Below are 20,059 nucleotides of genomic sequence, written 5' to 3'. Positions count from 1 at the left end.
AGAGGCGAAAAAGAGGGCACTTGAGAGTTGGGTTGAGAGAATATCATAAAATTTTAGGGAGAATAAAAGATGTTTTGGAAGGAGGTATATAAAGTGCGTAAGACAAGGGAACAAATGGGAACACCAGTGAAGGGGGTTAATGGGGAGATGATAACAAGTAGTGGTGATGTGAGGAGATGGAGTGAGTATTTTGAAGGTTGTTGAATGTGCTTGATGATGGAGTGGCAGATATAGGGTGCATTGGTTGAGGTGGTGTGCGAAGTGAGAGGGTTAGGGAGAATGATTTGGTAAGCAGAGAAGAGGTAGTAAAAGCTTTGCGGAAGATGAAAGCCGGCAAGGCAGCAGGTTTGGATGGTATTGCAGTGGAATTTATAAAAAAGGGAGTGTGTGTATTGTTGACTGGTTGGTAAGGTTATTCGATGTATGTATGACTCATGGTGAGGTACCTGAGGATTGGCGGAATGCTTGCATAGAGCCATTGTACTAAGTCAATAGGGGATAAAAGTGAGTGCTCAAATTACAGGCGTATAAGTTTGTTGAGTATTCCTAGGAAATTATATGGGAGGGTATTGATTGAGAGAGTGAAGGCATGTACAGAGCATCCGTTCGGGGAAGAGCAGTGTGGTTTTAGAAGTGGTGGAGAATGTGTGGATCATGTGCTTTCTGTGAAGAAAATATGTGAGAAATACTTATTAAAGCAAATGGATTTGTATGTAGCATTTATGGATCTGGAGAAGGTATATGATAGAGTTGACAGAGATGCTCTGTGGAAGGTATTAAGAATATATGATTGGGAAGGCAAGTTGTTAAAAGTAGTGAAAAGTTTTTATCGAGGATGTAGGGCGTGTGTACGAGTAGGAAGAGAGGAAAGTGATTGGTTCTCAGCGAATGTTGATTTGCTGCAGGGGTGCGTGATGTCTACATGGTTGTTTGATTTGTTTATGGATGGGTTTGTTAGGAAGGTAAATGCAAGAGATTTGGAAAGAAGAGCAAGTATGCAGTCTGTTGTGGATGAGAGAGGTTGGGAAGTGAGTCAGTTGATGTTCTCTTATGATACAGCGCTGGTGCCTGATTCGGGTGAGAAACTGGAAAAGCTTGCGATTGAGTTTGGTAGAATTTGTGAAAAAAGAAAATAGAAGGTGAATGTGAATTAAAGAAAGGTTATAAGGTAAAGTAGTGTTGAGGGACAAGTCAATTAGGAGGTAAGTTTCAATGGAGAAAAATTGGAGGAAGTGAAGTGTTTGAGATGTTTGGGAGAGGATTTGGCAGCGGATGGAACCATGGAAGCGAATTATGGGGTGGGGAAGGGGGCAAAAGTTCTTGGAGTGCTGAAAAATGTGTGGAAATCGAGAAGGTTATCTTGGAAAGCAAAAATGGGTATGATTGAAGGAATAGTGGTTCCAACAATGTTATATGGTTGCGAGGCTGGGCTATAGATAGAGTTGTGCGGAGGAGGGTGGAGGTGCTAGAAATGAAGTGTTTGAGGACAATATGTGGTGTTAGGTGGTATGATCGAGTAAAAAATGAAAGAGTAAGAGAGATGTGTGGTAATAAAAAGGATGTGGTTGAGAAAGCAGAAGAAGGTGTTTTGAAATGGCTTGGTCACATGGAGAGAATGAGTGAGAAAATATTGACCAAGAGGATATATGTGTCAGAGGTGGAGGTAAACCATAGAAAGATTTGTGGGGCCTGGATGTGGAAAGGGAGCTGTTCGTTTCGTTGCATTATGCATGACAGCTATATATATATATATATATATATATATATATATATATATATATATATATATATATATATATATATATATAAATATATATATATATATATATATATATATATATATATATATATATATATATATATATATATATACATATATATATATATATATATATATATATATATATATATATATATATATATATATATATATATATATATATATATATATATATATATATATATGTATATTTATATATATATATATATATATGAATATATATATATATGTATATATATACATATATATGGATATATATACATATATATATATATATATATATATATATATATATATATATATATATATATATATATATATATATATATATATATATATATATATATGATGATACAGCGCTGGTGGCTGATTCATGTGAGAAACTGCAGAAGCTGGTGACTGAGTTTGGTAAAGTGTGTGAAAGAAGAAAGTTAAGAGTAAATGTGAATAAGAGCAAGGTTATTAGGTACACTAGGGTTGAGGGTCAAGTCAATTGGGAGGTGAGTTTGAATGGAGAAAAACTGGAGGAAGTGAAGTGTTTTAGATATCTGGGAGTGGATCTGGCAGCGGATGGAACCATGGAAGCGGAAGTGGATCATAGGGTGGGGGAGGGGGCGAAAATTCTGGGGGCCTTGAAGAATGTGTGGAAGTCGAGAACATTATCTCGGAAAGCAAAAATGGGTATGTTTGAAGGAATAGTGGTTCCAACAATGTTGTATGGTTGCGAGGCGTGGGCTATGGATAGAGTTGTGCGCAGGAGGATGGATGTGCTGGAAATGAGATGTTTGAGGACAATGTGTGGTGTGAGGTGGTTTGATCGAGTGAGTAACGTAAGGGTAAGAGAGATGTGTGGAAATAAAAAGAGCGTGGTTGAGAGAGTAGAAGAGGGTGTTTTGAAGTGGTTTGGGCACATGGAGAGGATGAGTGAGGAAAGATTGACCAAGAGGATATATGTGTCGGAGGTGGAGGGAACAAGGAGAAGAGGGAGACCAAATTGGTGGTGGAAAGATGGAGTGAAAAAGATTTTGTGTGATCGGGGCCTGAACATGCAGGAGGGTGAAAGGAGGGCAAGGAATAGAGTGAATTGGAGCGATGTGGTATACCGGGGCTGACGTGCTGTCAGTGGATTGAATCAAGGCATGTGAAGCGTCTGGGGTAAACCATGGAAAGCTGTGTAGGTATGTATATTTGCATGTGTGGACGTATGCATATACATGTGTATGGGGGGGGGGGGGGGGGGTTGGGCCATTTCTTTCGTCTGTTTCCTTGCGCTACCTCGCAAACGCGGGAGACAGCGACAAAGTATAAAAAAAAAAGAAAAAATATATATATATATATATATATATATATATATATATATATATATATATATATATATATATATATATATATATATATATATATATGCGATTTTCGGTAGGGGTGTGTGATGTCTCCATGGTTGTTTAATTTGTTTATGGATGGCATTGTTAGGGAGGTAAATGCAGGAGTTTTGGGGAGAGGGGCAAGTTTGCAGTTTATTGTGGATACGAGGGTTTGGGAAGTAAGCCAGGTTTTGTTCACTGATGATATTGCGCTGGTGGCTGAATCTTATGAGAAACTGCAGAAGCTAGTGACTGAGGTTGGTAATGTGTTTGAAAGAAGAAACCTGAGTGTAAATATGAATACGAGGAAGGTTATTAGATACAGTAGGGTTGAAGGACAAGTCAATTTTGAGGTAATTTTGAACAGAGAATAAGTAGAGGAAGTGAAGTGCTTTATATATCTCGGAGTGGATTTGGCAGCGAATGAAACCTTGGTAGCGAAAGTGAGTCATCGGGTGGGGAAAGGGACAAAATTTCTAAGAGCGTTGAAAATTGTGTGGAATGCGAGAACATTATCTTGGAAAGCAAAAATGGGTATGTTTGAAGGAATAGTGGTTCCAACAATGTTATATGGATGCGATGCGTGGGCTATAGATAGGGTATTGTGGAGGAGGATGGATGTGTTGGAAATGAGATGTTTGAGGACAATATGTGGTGTGAGGTGGTTTTATTAAGTAGTGAAATGGTAAGAGAGATGTGTGGTAATACAAATAGTGTGATTGAGAGAGCAGAAGAGGGTGTATTGAAATGTTTTGGTCACATGGAGAGAATGAGTGAGGAAAGATTGACAAAGAGGATATATGTTTCAGAGGTGGCGGTTACGAGGAGAAGTGGGAGACCAGATTGGACGTGGAAGGATGAAGTGAAAAAGATTTTGAGCCATTGGGGCCTGAATGTGCAGGAGGGTGAAAGGCGCGCAATGTATAGAGTGAATTGGAACGATGTGGTATACCTGGGTCAACGTGCTGTCAATGGATTGAACCAGGGCATGTAAAGCGTCTGGGGTAAACCATGGAAATTTTTGTGGGTCTTGGAGGTGGAAATGGAGCTGTAGTTTCAGTGTATTACACATGACAGCTAAAGACTGAGTGTGAACGAATGTGGCCCGTGTTGTCTTTTCCTAGCGCTACCTCGCGTGCGTGCTGGGGGAGGGTGTGGCTGTGTGGTGATGGGAATGAATAAAGGCAGCAAGTATGAATTATGTACCTGTATATATATGTATACGTCTGTGTATGTATATATATGTATGCGTTGAAATATGTAGGTATGTATATGTCTGTGTGTGTAAGTGTATGTATATACATGTGTATGTTGGTGGGTTGGGCCATTCTTTCCTCAGTTTCCTTGCGCTACCTTGCTAACATGGGAGACAGCGAGAGAGTATGATAAAAATGAATATATATATGTATATATATATATATATATATATATATATATATATATATATATATATATATATATATATATATATATATATATATATATATATATATATTTATATATATATATTTATATATATATATATATTTATATATATTATATATATTTATATATATATATATATATATATATATATATATATATATATATATATATATATATATATATATATTTATATATATATATATATATATTTATATATATATATTTATATATATATATATATATATATATATATATATATATATATATATATATATATATATATATATATATATATATATATATATATATATATATTCATTTTTATCATACTCTCTCGCTGTCTCCCATGTTAGCAAGGTAGCGCAAGGAAACTGAGGAAAGAATGGCCCAACCCACCAACATACACATGTATATACATACACTTACACACACAGACATATACATACCTACATAATTCAACGCATACATATATATACATATATATATATATATATATATATATATATATATATATATATATATATATATATATATATATATATATATATATATATATATATTTATATATTTATATATATATATATATATATATATATATATATATATATATATATATATATATATATATATATATATATATATATATATATATATATATACATATATATATATATATATATATATTTATATATATTTATATATATATATATATATATATATATATATATATATATATATATATATATATATATATATATATATATATATATATATATATATATATATATATATATATATACATTCCCATGAGTCCACGGGGAAAATGAAACACGAAAAGTTCCTAAGTGCACTTTCGTGTAATAATCACATCATCAGGGGAGACACAAGAGAGAAATGTAACAGTCAGTTGATATACATCGAAGAGACAGTTGATATACATCGAAGAGACGAAGCCTCGTCTCTTCGATGTATATCAACTGACTCTTATATTTCTCTCTTGTGTCTCCCCTGATGATGTGATTATTACACGAAAGTGCACTTGGGAACTTTTCGTGTTTCATTTTCCCCGTGGACTCATAGGAATATCTTGATCACGCGCAAAATTGTGATCCTTTCCAATATATATACATAGATACATATACGAACATATACATATACATACGTACATACATACATATACATACATATACGAACGCGCACCTTCGTATAACATACAAACCTGCAACAGCCAGGATCGAACCCAGGGCCCCTGTGCAACAGGCGGAAATGCAACCGCTAGGCTATGGTCGTCCCTGATAGGGAAATGTGTATTCGAATATAACATATTGTGTTAGTAGCAATCGACTGCAAGATGGTGGTTAACCCGGAACCTATGCTATACATGAAAGACAAAGTCATATCTTGAGGGGCCAGGTGGTGAGCCTTCTTTGTTAAATAGTTATAAAAGTTTGACTGATCGACATAAGTGTAAAATATTGATGAAAATGATGAATACTGAGTCTTTACATGAATAGAAAACGAGGGTAAAAAATTGGAATAAATTACTAAAAACTACAAACGAATGAAAACTTCAAAAACACCTTTGAGTACTTGTGAGGGCGTTTGTCACGGTAGCTGACATGATTAACACAGGTCAGCGTCACCATCGAGGTGGGAGGATCGTCATTCTTGGACTCGAAGGGAGGTGACCATCACGTCCGTTTTTATACATATCTATGATATCGTGCAGGTCAGACTCAAAGGCTATTTCAAGGCATAGAATATTCATTTGAAAAATTTTGTTTTACTCGTGGGTCTCTTTCTATGTACACGATAAGCTATAATCACACGTTTCTGATATTTTCATCTATTCACTCGATGTGAATACCCTATCAGCTAGACTGTTCTTAGAAATAACTCGTTAATAATTGCGTGAAAGACAAAGCATTTAACCTCACTCGAAGGAAACTATAACCCATGATAAGGTAATTAATACTACCTGATCCGTTATCAGTACACGCGTTTTACACCCACCTAAACCCCCAGCCGAAGCAGGCTAGTGTGTGTATCCCGTGGTGACTGATGTAGAACGGTGTCTCCCCATAGGCGTCGGTGTACCACGAGTCTACGATCACCCTGACGTAGTTCTTGACGCTGATGAACGAGAAGCCTCCCTCTAACACCTTCTGCAGCGCCTCCTTCACTAACAACACCTGCAGAAGATGGATTAGCAAGATAGTTTAAGCTATCAAGGAACAGTGATTAGATCTTCAAAAGATTTTCACCCACGGAGTATGTGGTTCAGTTTTTTTTAACATACTTCTTGTATATATTCGTTTGGTAAAAATAGTTCGGTTATGTTCTGCGCCTCATGGTATGTGGTATAGCGTGTGCGTGTGTGTGTTGTGTGTGTGTGTTTGTGTGTGTAAAAACTGATATTTTCCTTATGCTCTGTCATTTGTCTTGTTGTAATGATCATATTGACGATACAACCTTATCATGTGTAACTGATATGAACTGAACAAGATGATATAACTGCTCCATCACCCTCACATTTTATGAGAGAAAGTATAACAAATATGTAGAGTATAGTGATACATGAACTTACCTCCATTTTATCATTGATCTGCTTAACAACGGGATCAGTGTTCGTTGAGAAATATACTAAAGTCGCTCCACTGAACTGCCAAGGCTCAGTGCCCCACCTCCAGTCGCCCTGATCCAGCAGGTCCCGGAAATTGTCAAGAGTCTTGGATCTTCCCTGGACAGTCAGGTGTGCGATCAGGGAGGAACGGAATCCTGTGGTGATGATGAGACAGAACACCAGCCACCATCCCACCAACACCTGTATAAATATATATATGGACTTTTGGATGTTAATGTGCTGAGAGGTGCAACTGGAGGGATGTCTGATCATTATCTTGTGGAGGCGAAGGTGAAGATTTGTATGGGTTTTCAGAAAAGAAGAGTGAATGTTGGGGTGAAGAGGGTGGTGAGAGTAAGTAAGTAAGGAGAGTTGTGTGAGGAAATACCAGGAGAGCCTGAGTACAGAATGGAAAAAGGTGAGAACAATGGAAGTAAGGGGAGTGGGGGAGGAATGGGATACATTTAGGGAGGCAGTGATGGCTTGCAAAAAAGATGCTTGTGGCATGAGAAGCGTGGGAGGTGGGTTGATTAGAAAGGGTTGTGAGTGGTGGGATGAAGAAGTAAGATTATTAGTGAAAGAGAAGAGAGAGGCATTTGGACGATTTTTGCAGGGAAAAATGCAAATGAGTGGGAGATGTATAAAAGAAAGAGGCAGGAGGTCAAGAGAAAGGTGCAAGAGGTGAAAAAGAGGGCAAATGAGAGTTGAGGTGAGAGAGTATCATTAAATTTTAGGGAGAATAAAAAGATGTTCTGGAAGGAGGTAAATAAAGTGCATAAGACAATGGAGCAAATGAGAACTTCAGTGAAGGGGGCTAATGGGAAGGCGATAACAAGTAGTGGTGATATGAGAAGGAGATGGATTGAGTATTTTGAAGGTTTGTTGAATGTGTTTGATGATAGAGTGGCAGATATACGATGTTTTGGTTGAAGTGGTGCGCAAAGTGAGAGGGTTAGGGAAAATGATTTGGTAAACAGCGAAGAGGTAGTAAAAGCTTTGCGGAAGATGAAAGCTGGCAAGGCAGCAGGTTTGGATGGTATTGCAGTGGAATTTATCAAAAAAGGGGGTGACTGGTTGGTAAGGTTATTTAATGTATGTATGATTCATGGTGAGGTGCCTGAGGATTGGCGGAATGCTTGCATAGTGCGATTGTACAAAGGCAAAGGGGATAAGAGTGAGTGCTCAAATTACAGAGGTATAAGTTTCTTGAGTTTTTTTTTTTTTTTTTTTTTTTTTTTTTATACTTTGTCGCTGTCTCCCGCGTTTGCGAGGTAGCGCAAGGAAACAGACGAAAGAAATGGCCCAACCCTCCCCATACACATGTACATACACACGTCCACACACGCAAATACACATACCTACACAGCTTTCCATGGTTTACCCCGGACGCTTCACATGCCTCGATTCAATCCACTGACAGCACGTCAACCCCTGTATACCACATCGCTCCAATTCACTCTATTCCTTGCCCTCCTTTCACCCTCCTGCATGTTCAGGCCCCGATCACACAAAATCCTTTTCACTCCATCTTTCCACCTCCAATTTGGTCTCCCTCTTCTCCTCGTTCCCTCCACCTCCGACACATATATCCTCTTGGTCAATCTCTCCTCACTCATTCTCTCCATGTGCCCAAACCATTTCAAAACACCCTCTTCTGCTCTCTCAACCACGCTCTTTTTATTTCCACACATCTCTCTTACCCTTACGTTACTTACTCGATCAAACCACCTCACACCACACATTGTCCTCAAACATCTCATTTCCAGCACATCCATCCTCCTGCGCACAACTCTATCCATAGCCCACGCCTCGCAACCATACAACATTGTTGGAACTACTATTCCTTCAAACATACCCATTTTTGCTTTCCGAGATAATGTTCTCGACTTCCACACATTTTTCAAGGCTCCCAAAATTTTCGCCCCCTCCCCCACCCTATGATCCACTTCCGCTTCCATGGTTCCATCCGCTGACAGATCCACTCCCAGATATCTAAAACACTTCACTTCCTCCAGTTTTTCTCCATTCAAACTCACCTCCCAATTGACTTGACCCTCAACCCTACTGTACCTAATAACCTTGCTCTTATTCACATTTACTCTTAACTTTCTTCTTCCACACACTTTACCAAACTCAGTCACCAGCTTCTGCAGTTTCTCACATGAATCCGCCACCAGCGCTGTATCATCAGCGAACAACAACTGACTCACTTCCCAAGCTCTCTCATCCCCAACAGACTTCATACTTGCCCCTCTTTCCAAGACTCTTGCATTTACCTCCCTAACAACCCCATCCATAAACAAATTAAACAACCATGGAGACATCACACACCCCTGCCGCAAACCTACATTCACTGAGAACCAATCACTTTCCTCTCTTCCTACACGTACACATGCCTTACATCCTCGATAAAAACTTTTCACTGCTTCTAACAACTTGCCTCCCACACCATATATTCTTAATACCTTCCACAGAGCATCTCTATCAACTCTATCATATGCCTTCTCCAGATCCATAAATGCTACATACAAATCCATTTGCTTTTCTAAGTATTTCTCACATACATTCTTCAAAGCAAACACCTGATCCACACATCCTCTACCACTTCTGAAACCACACTGCTCTTCCCCAATCTGATGCTCTGTACATGCCTTCACCCTCTCAATCAATACCCTCCCATATAATTTACCAGGAATACTCAACAAACTTATACCTCTGTAATTTGAGCACTCACTCTTATCCCCTTTGCCTTTGTACAATGGCACTATGCACGCATTCCGCCAATCCTCAGGCACCTCACCATGAGTCATACATACATTAAATAACCTTACCAACCAGTCAACAATACAGTCACCCCCTTTTTTAATAAATTCCACTGCAATACCATCCAAACCTGCTGCCTTGCCGGCTTTCATCTTCCGCAAAGCTTTTACTACCTCTTCTCTGTTTACCAAATCATTTTCCCTAACCCTCTCACTTTGCACACCACCTCGACCAAAACACCCTATATCTGCCACTCTGTCATCAGACACATTCAACAAACCTTCAAAATACTCATTCCATCTCCTTCTCACATCACCACTACTTGTTATCACCTCCCCATTTACGCCCTTCACTGAAGTTCCCATTTGCTCCCTTGTCTTACGCACCCTATTTACCTCCTTCCAGAACATCTTTTTATTCTCCCTAAAATTTACTGATAGTCTCTCACCCCAACTCTCATTTGCCCTTTTTTTCACCTCTTGCACCTTTCTCTTGACCTCCTGTCTCTTTCTTTTATACTTCTCCCACTCAATTGCATTTTTTCCCTGCAAAAATCGTCCAAATGCCTCTCTCTTCTCTTTCACTAATACTCTTACTTCTTCATCCCACCACTCACTACCCTTTCTAAACAGCCCACCTCCCACTCTTCTCATGCCACAAGCATCTTTTGCGCAATCCATCACTGATTCCCTAAATACATCCCATTCCTCCCCCACTCCCCTTACTTCCATTGTTCTCACCTTTTTCCATTCTGTACACAGTCTCTCCTGATACTTCTCACACAGGTCTCCTTCCCAAGCTCACTTACTCTCACCACCTTCTTCACCCCAACATTCACTCTTCTTTTCTGAAAACCCATACTAATCTTCACCTTAGCCTCCACAAGATAATGATCAGACATCCCTCCAGTTGCACCTCTCAGCACATTGACATCCAAAAGTCTCTCTTTCGCACGCCTGTCAATTAACACGTAATCCAATAACGCTCTCTGGCCATCTCTCCTACTTACATAAGTATACTTATGTATATCTCGCTTTTTAAACCAGGTATTCCCAATCATCAGTCCTTTTTCAGCACATAAATCTACAAGCTCTTCACCATTTCCATTTACAACACTGAACACCCCATGCATACCAATTATTCCCTCAACTGCCACATTACTCACCTTTGCATTCAAATCACCCATCACTATAACCCGGTCTCGTGCATCAAAACCGCTAACACACTCATTTAGCTGCTCCCAAAACACTTGCCTCTCATGATCTTTCTTCTCATGCCCAGGTGCATATGCACCAATAATCACCCACCTCTCTCCATCAACTTTCAATTTTACCCATATTAATCGAGAATTTACTTTCTTACATTCTATCACATACTCCCACAACTCCTGTTTCAGGAGTATTGCTACTCCTTCCCTTGCTCTTGTCCTCTCACTAACCCCTGACTTCACTCCCCAGACATTTCCAAACCACTCTTCCCCTTTACCCTTGAGCTTCGTTTCACTCAGAGCCAAAACATCCAGGTTCCTTTCCTCAAACATACTACCTATCTCTCCTTTTTTCACATCTTGGTTACATCCACACACATTTAGGCACCCCACTCTGAGCCTACGAGGAGGATGAGCACTCCCCGCGTGACTCCTTCTTCTGTTTCCCATTTTAGAAAGTTAATACAAGGAGGGGAGGATTTCCGGCCCCCCGCTCCCGTCCCCTCTAGTCGCTTTCTACGACACGCGAGGAATACGTGGGAAGTATTCTTTCACCCCTATCCCCAGGGATAATATACATATATATACACACACACACACACACTCACACACACACACACACATACATATATATACATATGAAAAATGTAAGAAACAAATGTAAGAACATTTGAATGCTTTTATTTAATCTTTTTTCTAGGACTCAATTTATGGACTTTGTCTTCCATTCAATTGCAGATATATGAGTAATTAAAAAATCTTATAAGGGTAGCAAAGGGATCCTCCTTTTCTGGTATGCCCAAGCTGATTGAGCTTTCTCTGAGGGAACATTATCATTTTGAACTACGACTTTATGTTGGCTTGGTAAAGCCTCTTCACTAGCTAAAGCCATGTCAGCAAGGCACTGCCTTGCTAACTTCTGATGAGGAAGCTTTCCTTAGAATACTACTGTGAGGAGTAGGATCAATTAAGTACATAGATTATACTTTGGGTATGTAGGTGTAGGCAGTCATCTTTTTTCTATTAAGTTTTTCTCTTACTCTCCACCTCCATGCTGTTATGCTATCATCAGCTCACGAGACAGCTGACCCTTGGAGGTCGTGGTCCCTCGGTGTATGGTGGTCGGTGATGTCAAGTTTCTTGAGTATTCCTGGTAAATTATATGGTAGGGTATTGATTGAGAGGGTGAAGGCATGTACAGAGCATCAGATTTGGGAAGAGCAGTGTGATTTCAGAAGTGGTAGAGGATGTGTGGATTAGGTATTTGCTTTGAAGAATGTATGTGAAAAATACTTAGAAAAGCAAATGGATTTGTATGTAGCATTTATGGATCTGGAGAAGGCATATGACAGAGTTGATAGAGATGCTCTGTGGAAGGTACTAAGAATATATGGTGTGGGAGGCAAGTTGTTAGAAGCAGTGAAAAGTTTTTATCGAGGATGTAAGGCATGTGTACGTGTAGGAAGAGAGGAAAGTGATTGGTTCTCAGTGAATGTAGGTTTGCGGCAGGGGTGTGTGGTGTCTCCATGGTTGTTTAATTTGTTTATGGATGGAGTTGTTAGGGAGGTGAATGGAAGAGTTTTGGAAAGAGGGGCAAGTATGCAGTCTGTTGTGGATGAGAGAGTTTGGAAGTGAGTCAGTTGTTGTTCGCTGACGATACATCGCTGGTGGCTGATTCATGTGAGAAACTGCAGAAGCTGGTGACTGAGTTTCTTAAAGTGTGTGAAAGAAGAAAGTTGAGAGTAAATGTGAATAAGAGCAAGGTTATTAGGTACAGTTGGGTTGAGGGTCAAATCAACTGGGAGGTAAGTTTGAATGGAGAAAAACTGGAGGAAGTAAAGTGTTTTAGATATCTGGGAGTGGATCTAGCAGCGGATGGAACCATGGAAGCGGAAGTGAATCATAGGGTGGGGGAGGGGGCGAAAATCCTGGGAGCCTTGAAGAATGTGTGGAAGTCGAGAACATTATCTCGGAAAGCAAAAATGGGTATGTTTGAAGGAATAGTGGTTCCAACAATGTTGTATGGTTTCGAGGCGTGGGCTATGGATAGAGTTGTGCGCAGGAGGGTGGATGTGCTGGAAATGAGATGTATGAGAACAATATGTGGTGTGAGATGGTTTGATCGAGTAAGTAATGTAAGGGTAAGAGAGATGTGTGGAAATAAAAAGAGCGTGTTTGAGAGAGGAGAAGAGGGTGTTTTGAAATGGTTTGGGCACATGGAGAGAATGAGTGAGGAAAGATTGACCAAGAGGATATATGTGTCGGAGGTGGAGGGAACGAGGAGAAGTGGGAGACCAAATTGGAGGTGGAATGATGGAGTGAAAAAGATTTTGAGTGATCGGGCCCTGAACATTCAGGAGGGTGAAAGGAGGGCAAGGAATTGAGTGAATTGGATCGATGTGGTATACCGGGGTCGACGTGCTGTCAATGGATTGAATCAGGGCATGTGAAGCGTCTGGTGGTAAACCATGGAAAGTTCTATGGGGCCTGGATGTGGAAAGGGAGCTGTGGATTCGGGCATTATTACATGAAAGCTAGAGACTGAATGTGAACGGATGGGGCCTTTGTTGTCTTTTCCTAGCGCTACCTGGCACACATGAGGGGGGAGAGGGATGTTATTCCATGTGTGGCGAAGTGGCGATGGGAATAAATAAAGGCAGAGAGTATGAATTATGTACTTGTGTATATAAATATATGTCTGTGTGTGTATATATATATGTGTACATTGAGATGTATAGATATGTATATTTGCGTGTGGGGACGTGTATGTATATACATGTGTATGGGGGTGGGTTGGGCCATTTCTTTCGTCTGTTTCCTTGCGCTACCTCGCAAATGCGGGAGACAGCGACAAAGCTAAATAATATATATATATATATATATATATATATATATATATATATATATATATATATATATATATATATATATATATATATATATACATATATATATATATATATATATATATATATATATATATATATATATATATATATATATATATATATATATATATATATATATATATATATTCTAAAATGCACACAAGTAGCGAATGTACATAAGAGGAAAGTGAAACCACAAGGGAACGAAAAATACGAAATGTCAAAGCACTTTCGTCTAGTACAATCGCTAAGGCTTCGTCTTGACAACATCATATACGAAAACGCTTCTCACTTCGTATTTTCCATTTCCTTGTGGCTTTACCTGCACCTAGTATACATAATAATCAGATCGTTACCATCACCATCACCTAATATTTGTATGCGACGAAGGTGTGGGACCAATCAGACAATCATAACCACATACCAGTACAAACAATGAACGTATTGATCTGATATTTGTTACCTGACCAACAACAATACATGAAGGAAACGTAGTGATGAGACACACACCCCCAACACTTAAGTGCATATAATGTCATACAACTTTTCTCATTATAAGTTACAATATTTCCGTATACATGTTCATATTTATACTCCAGCTAAATCTGGATCATTGAATGGAGTACTCACGTATTCCTTTAAAAACAAATAAAGCTCAGTCTAGCTTAATATGTTAATGAAAAAACGTGGAAAAAAGAGTTTTTTGATCCCCTTAATAGAAAATTAATTGAAAAAGTTATATGAATAAGATGTCTCGGAAGATTCATAAGAAGGCATTAATACCAAAGGTAAGGGCAAAGTAGGATTAAGGAGAAATCTGATAACGTATCATTCAAGAACAGGTAAAGATGTGTTAACTATCGTAAAACCAGTGCATCATCTTTGGTAATAAAAAAAGGTTATGAATGTATAAAACTTTAGTATCATATACGTTGAGGAAAACAAATTGCCCTATCGTTAGTTGTGATGTATGAGAGTGTCAGCTGGTAAGTCTGGCACCAGTTAAGAAGTCATGGTCAACACTCACTCTGCCTGTCATGTTTGAGGGAGGAGTAGTGGGCGGTTGTTCCAGAAGCGTCCTCCAGCCGTACAGGAGGGCGGTGTTGAGCCTGACCCCACGCCTTCCTGACATCCACCGCCACGCCCTCTGCAGTAGCCACAGGATCACACCCCACGCCACCACACTCACTAACAGCCCCAGCCACAGTTCACCTGGATCAGGGTCACAATGTGAAGGTAATATCTGAGAGATAATGAGACTATATCCGGAATTTTTTAAGACATCTTTGATATCAGAACGCTTCAAGAAGGAGGTGGATTTCCTATGATGCCACAGGATTGCTTAATCTATATTTAATAAATCGTCATCTTGGTGAAGTGCAAGGATTCGTTGATGAAGTCCATCCCCATTCCACGTTCGTAAAAGAATATTCACCAATGCACAAATAATAAGTTTTCATGATTATGACATTATCAACATGTCCAAGACATTCTGCTTTAGCAGCCAAGTTTCAAAAAAGGATATATATAATTTGGTTTGGGAAAGTCTTGGGAGTAAAGTCAGGGGTTGGTGAGAGGACAGGAGCTAAGGAAGGAGTGGCACTACTCTTGAAGTAGTTGTAGGAGTATGTGATACAGTGTAAGAAAGTAAATTCTAGATCAATGAAGGTAAAACTGAAAGTGAATGGAGACAGATGGGTGATTATTGGTGCATATGCACCTGGTCATGAAAAGAAAGTTTATGAGAAGCAAGTGCTTCGGAAGCAGCTGAATGAGTGTGATAGCAGCTTTGATGCACAAGACCGGGTTATAGTTATGGATGATTTAAATGCAAAGGTGAGTAATGTGGCAATTGAAGGTATAATTGGTGTACATGGGGTTTTCACTGCAGTAAATTGAAATGGTGAAGAGCTTGTAGATTTGTGTGCTGAAAAAGGACCGGTGATTGGGAATACCTGGTTTAAAAAGAGAGATATTTTTAGTGCGTATGTATGTAGGAGAGATAGTCAAATGCGTCATTGGATTATGTGTTAAATGATGGGTGTGGAAAAGAGAGACTTTTGGATGTTAATGTACTGAGAGGTGCAACTAGAGGGATGTCTGATCATTGTCTTGTGGAGGCGAAGTGAAGATTTGTAGATGTTTCCAGAAAAGAAGAGAGAATGTTGGGGAGAAGAGAGTGGTGAGAGCAAGTGAGCTTGGAAAGGAGCATTGTGTGAAGAAGTACCAGGTGAAATCGAGTGCAGAATGGCATAAGGTGATGGCAAGTGACGTTAGGGGAGTCGGGGAGGAATGGAATGTATTTATGGAAGCAGTGATGGTTTGCGCAAAAGATGCTTGTGGCATGAAAAAGGTGGAAGGTGGGCAGATTAGAAAGGATAGTGAGTGGTAGGATAAGAAGTAAGGTTGTTAGTGAAAGATAAAAGAGAGGCGTTTGGACGTTACTTACAGGGATGCAGTGAAAATGACTGGGAGATGTATAAAAGAGAGCAGCAGATCAAGAGAAAGGTGCGAGAGGTAAAAAGATGTAAATGAGAGTTGAGGTTGAGAGTATTATTTAATTTTAAGGAGAATGAAAAGATGCTCTGGAAGGAGGTAAATAATATGCGAAAAACAAGAGAGCAAATGGGAACATCGGTGAAGGGGCCACGTGATGAAGTGATTATTTTGAGGGTTTGTTGAAAGTCTTTGATGATAGAGTGGCAGATATCGGGTGTTTTGGCCGGGATGGAGTGCGAAGTGAGAGGGTTAGGGAGAATGGCATGGTAAATAGAGACAAGGTAGTAAAAGCTTTGTGGAAGATGAAAGCCGGCAAGGCTGCGAGTTTGGATGGTATTGCAGTAGAATCTATTAGAAATAGGGTTGACTGTGTCCTTGATTGTTTGGTAAGGATATTCACTGTATGTATGGACCACGGTTGAGTGCCTGAGGATTGGCGGAATGCATTTTTAGTGCCATTGTACAAAGGCAAAGGAGATAAAGGTGATTGTTCAAAATACAGAGGCATATGTTTGCTGAGAATTCCTGCGTAATTACACAGAAGGGTATTGACTGGGAGGGCAAAGGCATGTACAGACCATCAGATTGAGGAAGAGCAGTGTGATTTCAGAAGTGGTAGAGGATGTGTGGATCAGGTGTTTGCTTTGAAGAATATATGTGAAAAATACTAAGTAAAACAAATGGATTTGTATGTAGCATTTATGGATTTGGAGAAGGCATATGATAGGGTTCATAGAGATGCTTTGTGGAAGGTTTTAAGAGTATATGGAATGAGAGGCAAGTTGCTATGAGCAATGAAAAGTTTTTATCAATGATGTAAGGCATGTGTACCAGTAGGAAGAGAGGAGAGTGATTGGTTCCCAGTGAATGTCGGTTTTCGGCAAGGGTGTGTGATGTGTCCATGGTTATTTGATTTGTTTTTGAATGGAGTGGTTTGGGAGATAAATGAAAGAGGTTTGGAGAGAGGGGTGAATATGCAGTCTGCTGAGGATGAAATGGTCTGGAAAGTGAGTCAGTTGTTGTTCGCTGATGATACAACTCTGGTGGCTGATTTGGGTGAGAAGCTATAGAGGTTGGAGAGTGAGCTTGGAAAAGTGTGAGAATGAGAAAGTTGAGAGTATATGTGAATAAGAGCAAGTTTATTAGGTTCAGTAGGGTTGAGGGACAAATCAATTGGGATGTAAGTTTGAAGGAAGAAAAATGAGTGGAAATGAAGTGTTTTAGATATCTGTGAGTGGAATTAGCAGCGGATGGATCCATGGAACCGGAGGTGAATCACAGGGTGGGGGAGGGGCGAAGCTTTTAGTTACGATAACAAATGTGTGGAAGGAGAAAGCGTTATCTCGGAGAGCAAAAATGGGTTTGTTTGAAGGAATAGAAGTTTCAACAATGTTATATGATTGCGAGGCATGGGTTATAGATAGGGTTTTACGGAGGAGGGGGTATGTGCCGGAAAATATATGTTTGAAGACAATTTGTGGTGTGAGGTGGTCTGATTGAGCAAGTAATGAAAGGGTAAGAGAAATGTGTCTTACTAAAGAGAGTGGTTGAGAGAGCAGAAGAGGGTGTGTTGAAATGGAGGAAATGAGTGAGGAAAGATTGGCTAAGAGGATATATGTGTCAGAGGTAGAGGGAAGAAGGAGGAGCGGGAGACCAAACTGGAGGCGGAAGAATAGAGTGAAAAAGATTTCTAGTGAACGGGGCCTGAATACAAGAAGGTGAAAGGCGTGCAAGGAATAGAGTTGGAGCGATGTGGTATACCTGGGTTGACCTCTTTTCAATGGACTGAACCAGGGCATGTGAAGAGTCTTCGGTAAACCGTGTAAAGGTCTGTGGGGCCTAGATGTGGAAAGGGAGCTGTGGTTTCGGTGAATTACACATGACAGCTAAAGACTGAGTGTGAACGAATGTGGGTGGCCTTTGTTGTCTCTTCCCGGCGCTACGTCGCTTGGGAGGGCGAGGGGTGGGGATCTATTTCCTATGTGGCGGGGCAGTGACAGAAATAGATGAAAGCAAGCATGAATATATATATATATATATATATATATATATATATATATATATATATATATATATATATATATATATATATATATATATACATATATATATATATATATATATATATATATATATATATATATATATATATATATATATATATATTTTTTTTTTTTTTTTTATACTTTGTCGCTGTCTCCCGCGTTTGCGAGGTAGCGCAAGGAAACAGACGAAAGAAATGGCCCAATCCCCCCCCCCCCCATACACATGTACATACACACGTCCACACACGCAAATATACATACCTACACAGCTTTCCATGGTTTACCCCAGACGCTTCACATGCCTTGCTTCAATCCACTGACAGCACGTCAACCCCTGTATACCACATGACTCCAATTCACTCTATTTCTTGCCCTCCTTTCACCCTCCTGCATGTTCAGGCCCCGATCACACAAAATCTTTTTCACTCCATCTTTCCACCTCCAATTTGGTCTCCCTCTTCTCCTCGTACCCTCCACCTCCGACACATATATCCTCTTGGTCAATCTCTCCTCACTCATTCTCTCCATGTGTCCAAACCATTTCAAAACACCCTCTTCTGCTCTCTCAACCACGCTCTTTTTATTTCCACACATCTCTCTTACCCTTACGTTACTTACTCGATCAAACCACCTCACACCACACATTGTCCTCAAACATCTCATTTCCAGCACATCCATCCTCCTGTGCACATCTCTATCCATAGCCCACGCCTCGCAACCATACAGCATTGTTGGAACCACTATTCCCTCAAACATACCCATTTTTGCTTTCCGAGATAATGTTCTCGACTTCCACACATTTTTCAAGGCTCCCAAAATTTTCGCCCCCTCCCCACCCTATGATCCACTTCCGCTTCCATGGTTCCATCCGCTGACAGATCCACTCCCAGATATCTAAAACACTTCACTTCCTCCAGTTTTTCTCCATTCAAACTCACCTCCCAATTGACTTGACCCTCACCCCTACTGTACCTAATAACCTTGCTCTTATTCACATTTACTCTCAACTTTCTTCTTCCACACACTTTACCAAACTCAGTCACCAGCTTCTGCAGTTTCTCACATGAATCAGCCACCAGCGCTGTATCATCAGCGAACAACAATTGACTCACTTCCCAAGCTCTCTCATCCCCAACAGACCCCATACTTGCCCCTCCCTCCAGGACTCTTGCATTTACACACACATATATATATATATATATATATATATATATATATATATATATATATATATATATATATATATATATATATATATATATATATATATATATATGTATATATATATATATATATATATATATATATATATATATATATATATATATATATATATATATATATATATATATATATATATATATATATATATATATATATATATATATATATATATATATATATATATATATATATATATATATATATATATATATATATATATATATATATATTATATATATAT

The 20,059-nt window shown here is 39.2% G+C and overlaps 1 protein-coding gene across 2 annotated transcripts in view; it reads right to left on the bottom strand.

Moving 5' to 3' along the window:
* LOC139763156 (glutamate receptor ionotropic, delta-1-like) overlaps nt 1-20,059 on the bottom strand; it is a 34,171-nt gene that overhangs the window by 7,779 nt on the left and 6,333 nt on the right. For both annotated transcript variants that reach the window (XM_071688863.1, XM_071688862.1), the window contains exons 4-6: nt 15,078-15,262; nt 7,157-7,393; nt 6,583-6,761 (exon numbers count right to left, since the gene is read on the bottom strand). In XM_071688863.1, the coding sequence (XP_071544964.1) occupies nt 6,583-6,761; nt 7,157-7,393; nt 15,078-15,262 (601 nt within the window). The remainder of the gene's footprint in view (nt 1-6,582; nt 6,762-7,156; nt 7,394-15,077; nt 15,263-20,059) is intronic.

This window comes from Panulirus ornatus, chromosome 46 (genome assembly GCF_036320965.1).
Source record: "Panulirus ornatus isolate Po-2019 chromosome 46, ASM3632096v1, whole genome shotgun sequence".
NCBI lineage: Eukaryota > Metazoa > Arthropoda > Malacostraca > Decapoda > Palinuridae > Panulirus > Panulirus ornatus.
This window is presented reverse-complemented; position numbering and strand designations above follow the sequence as displayed.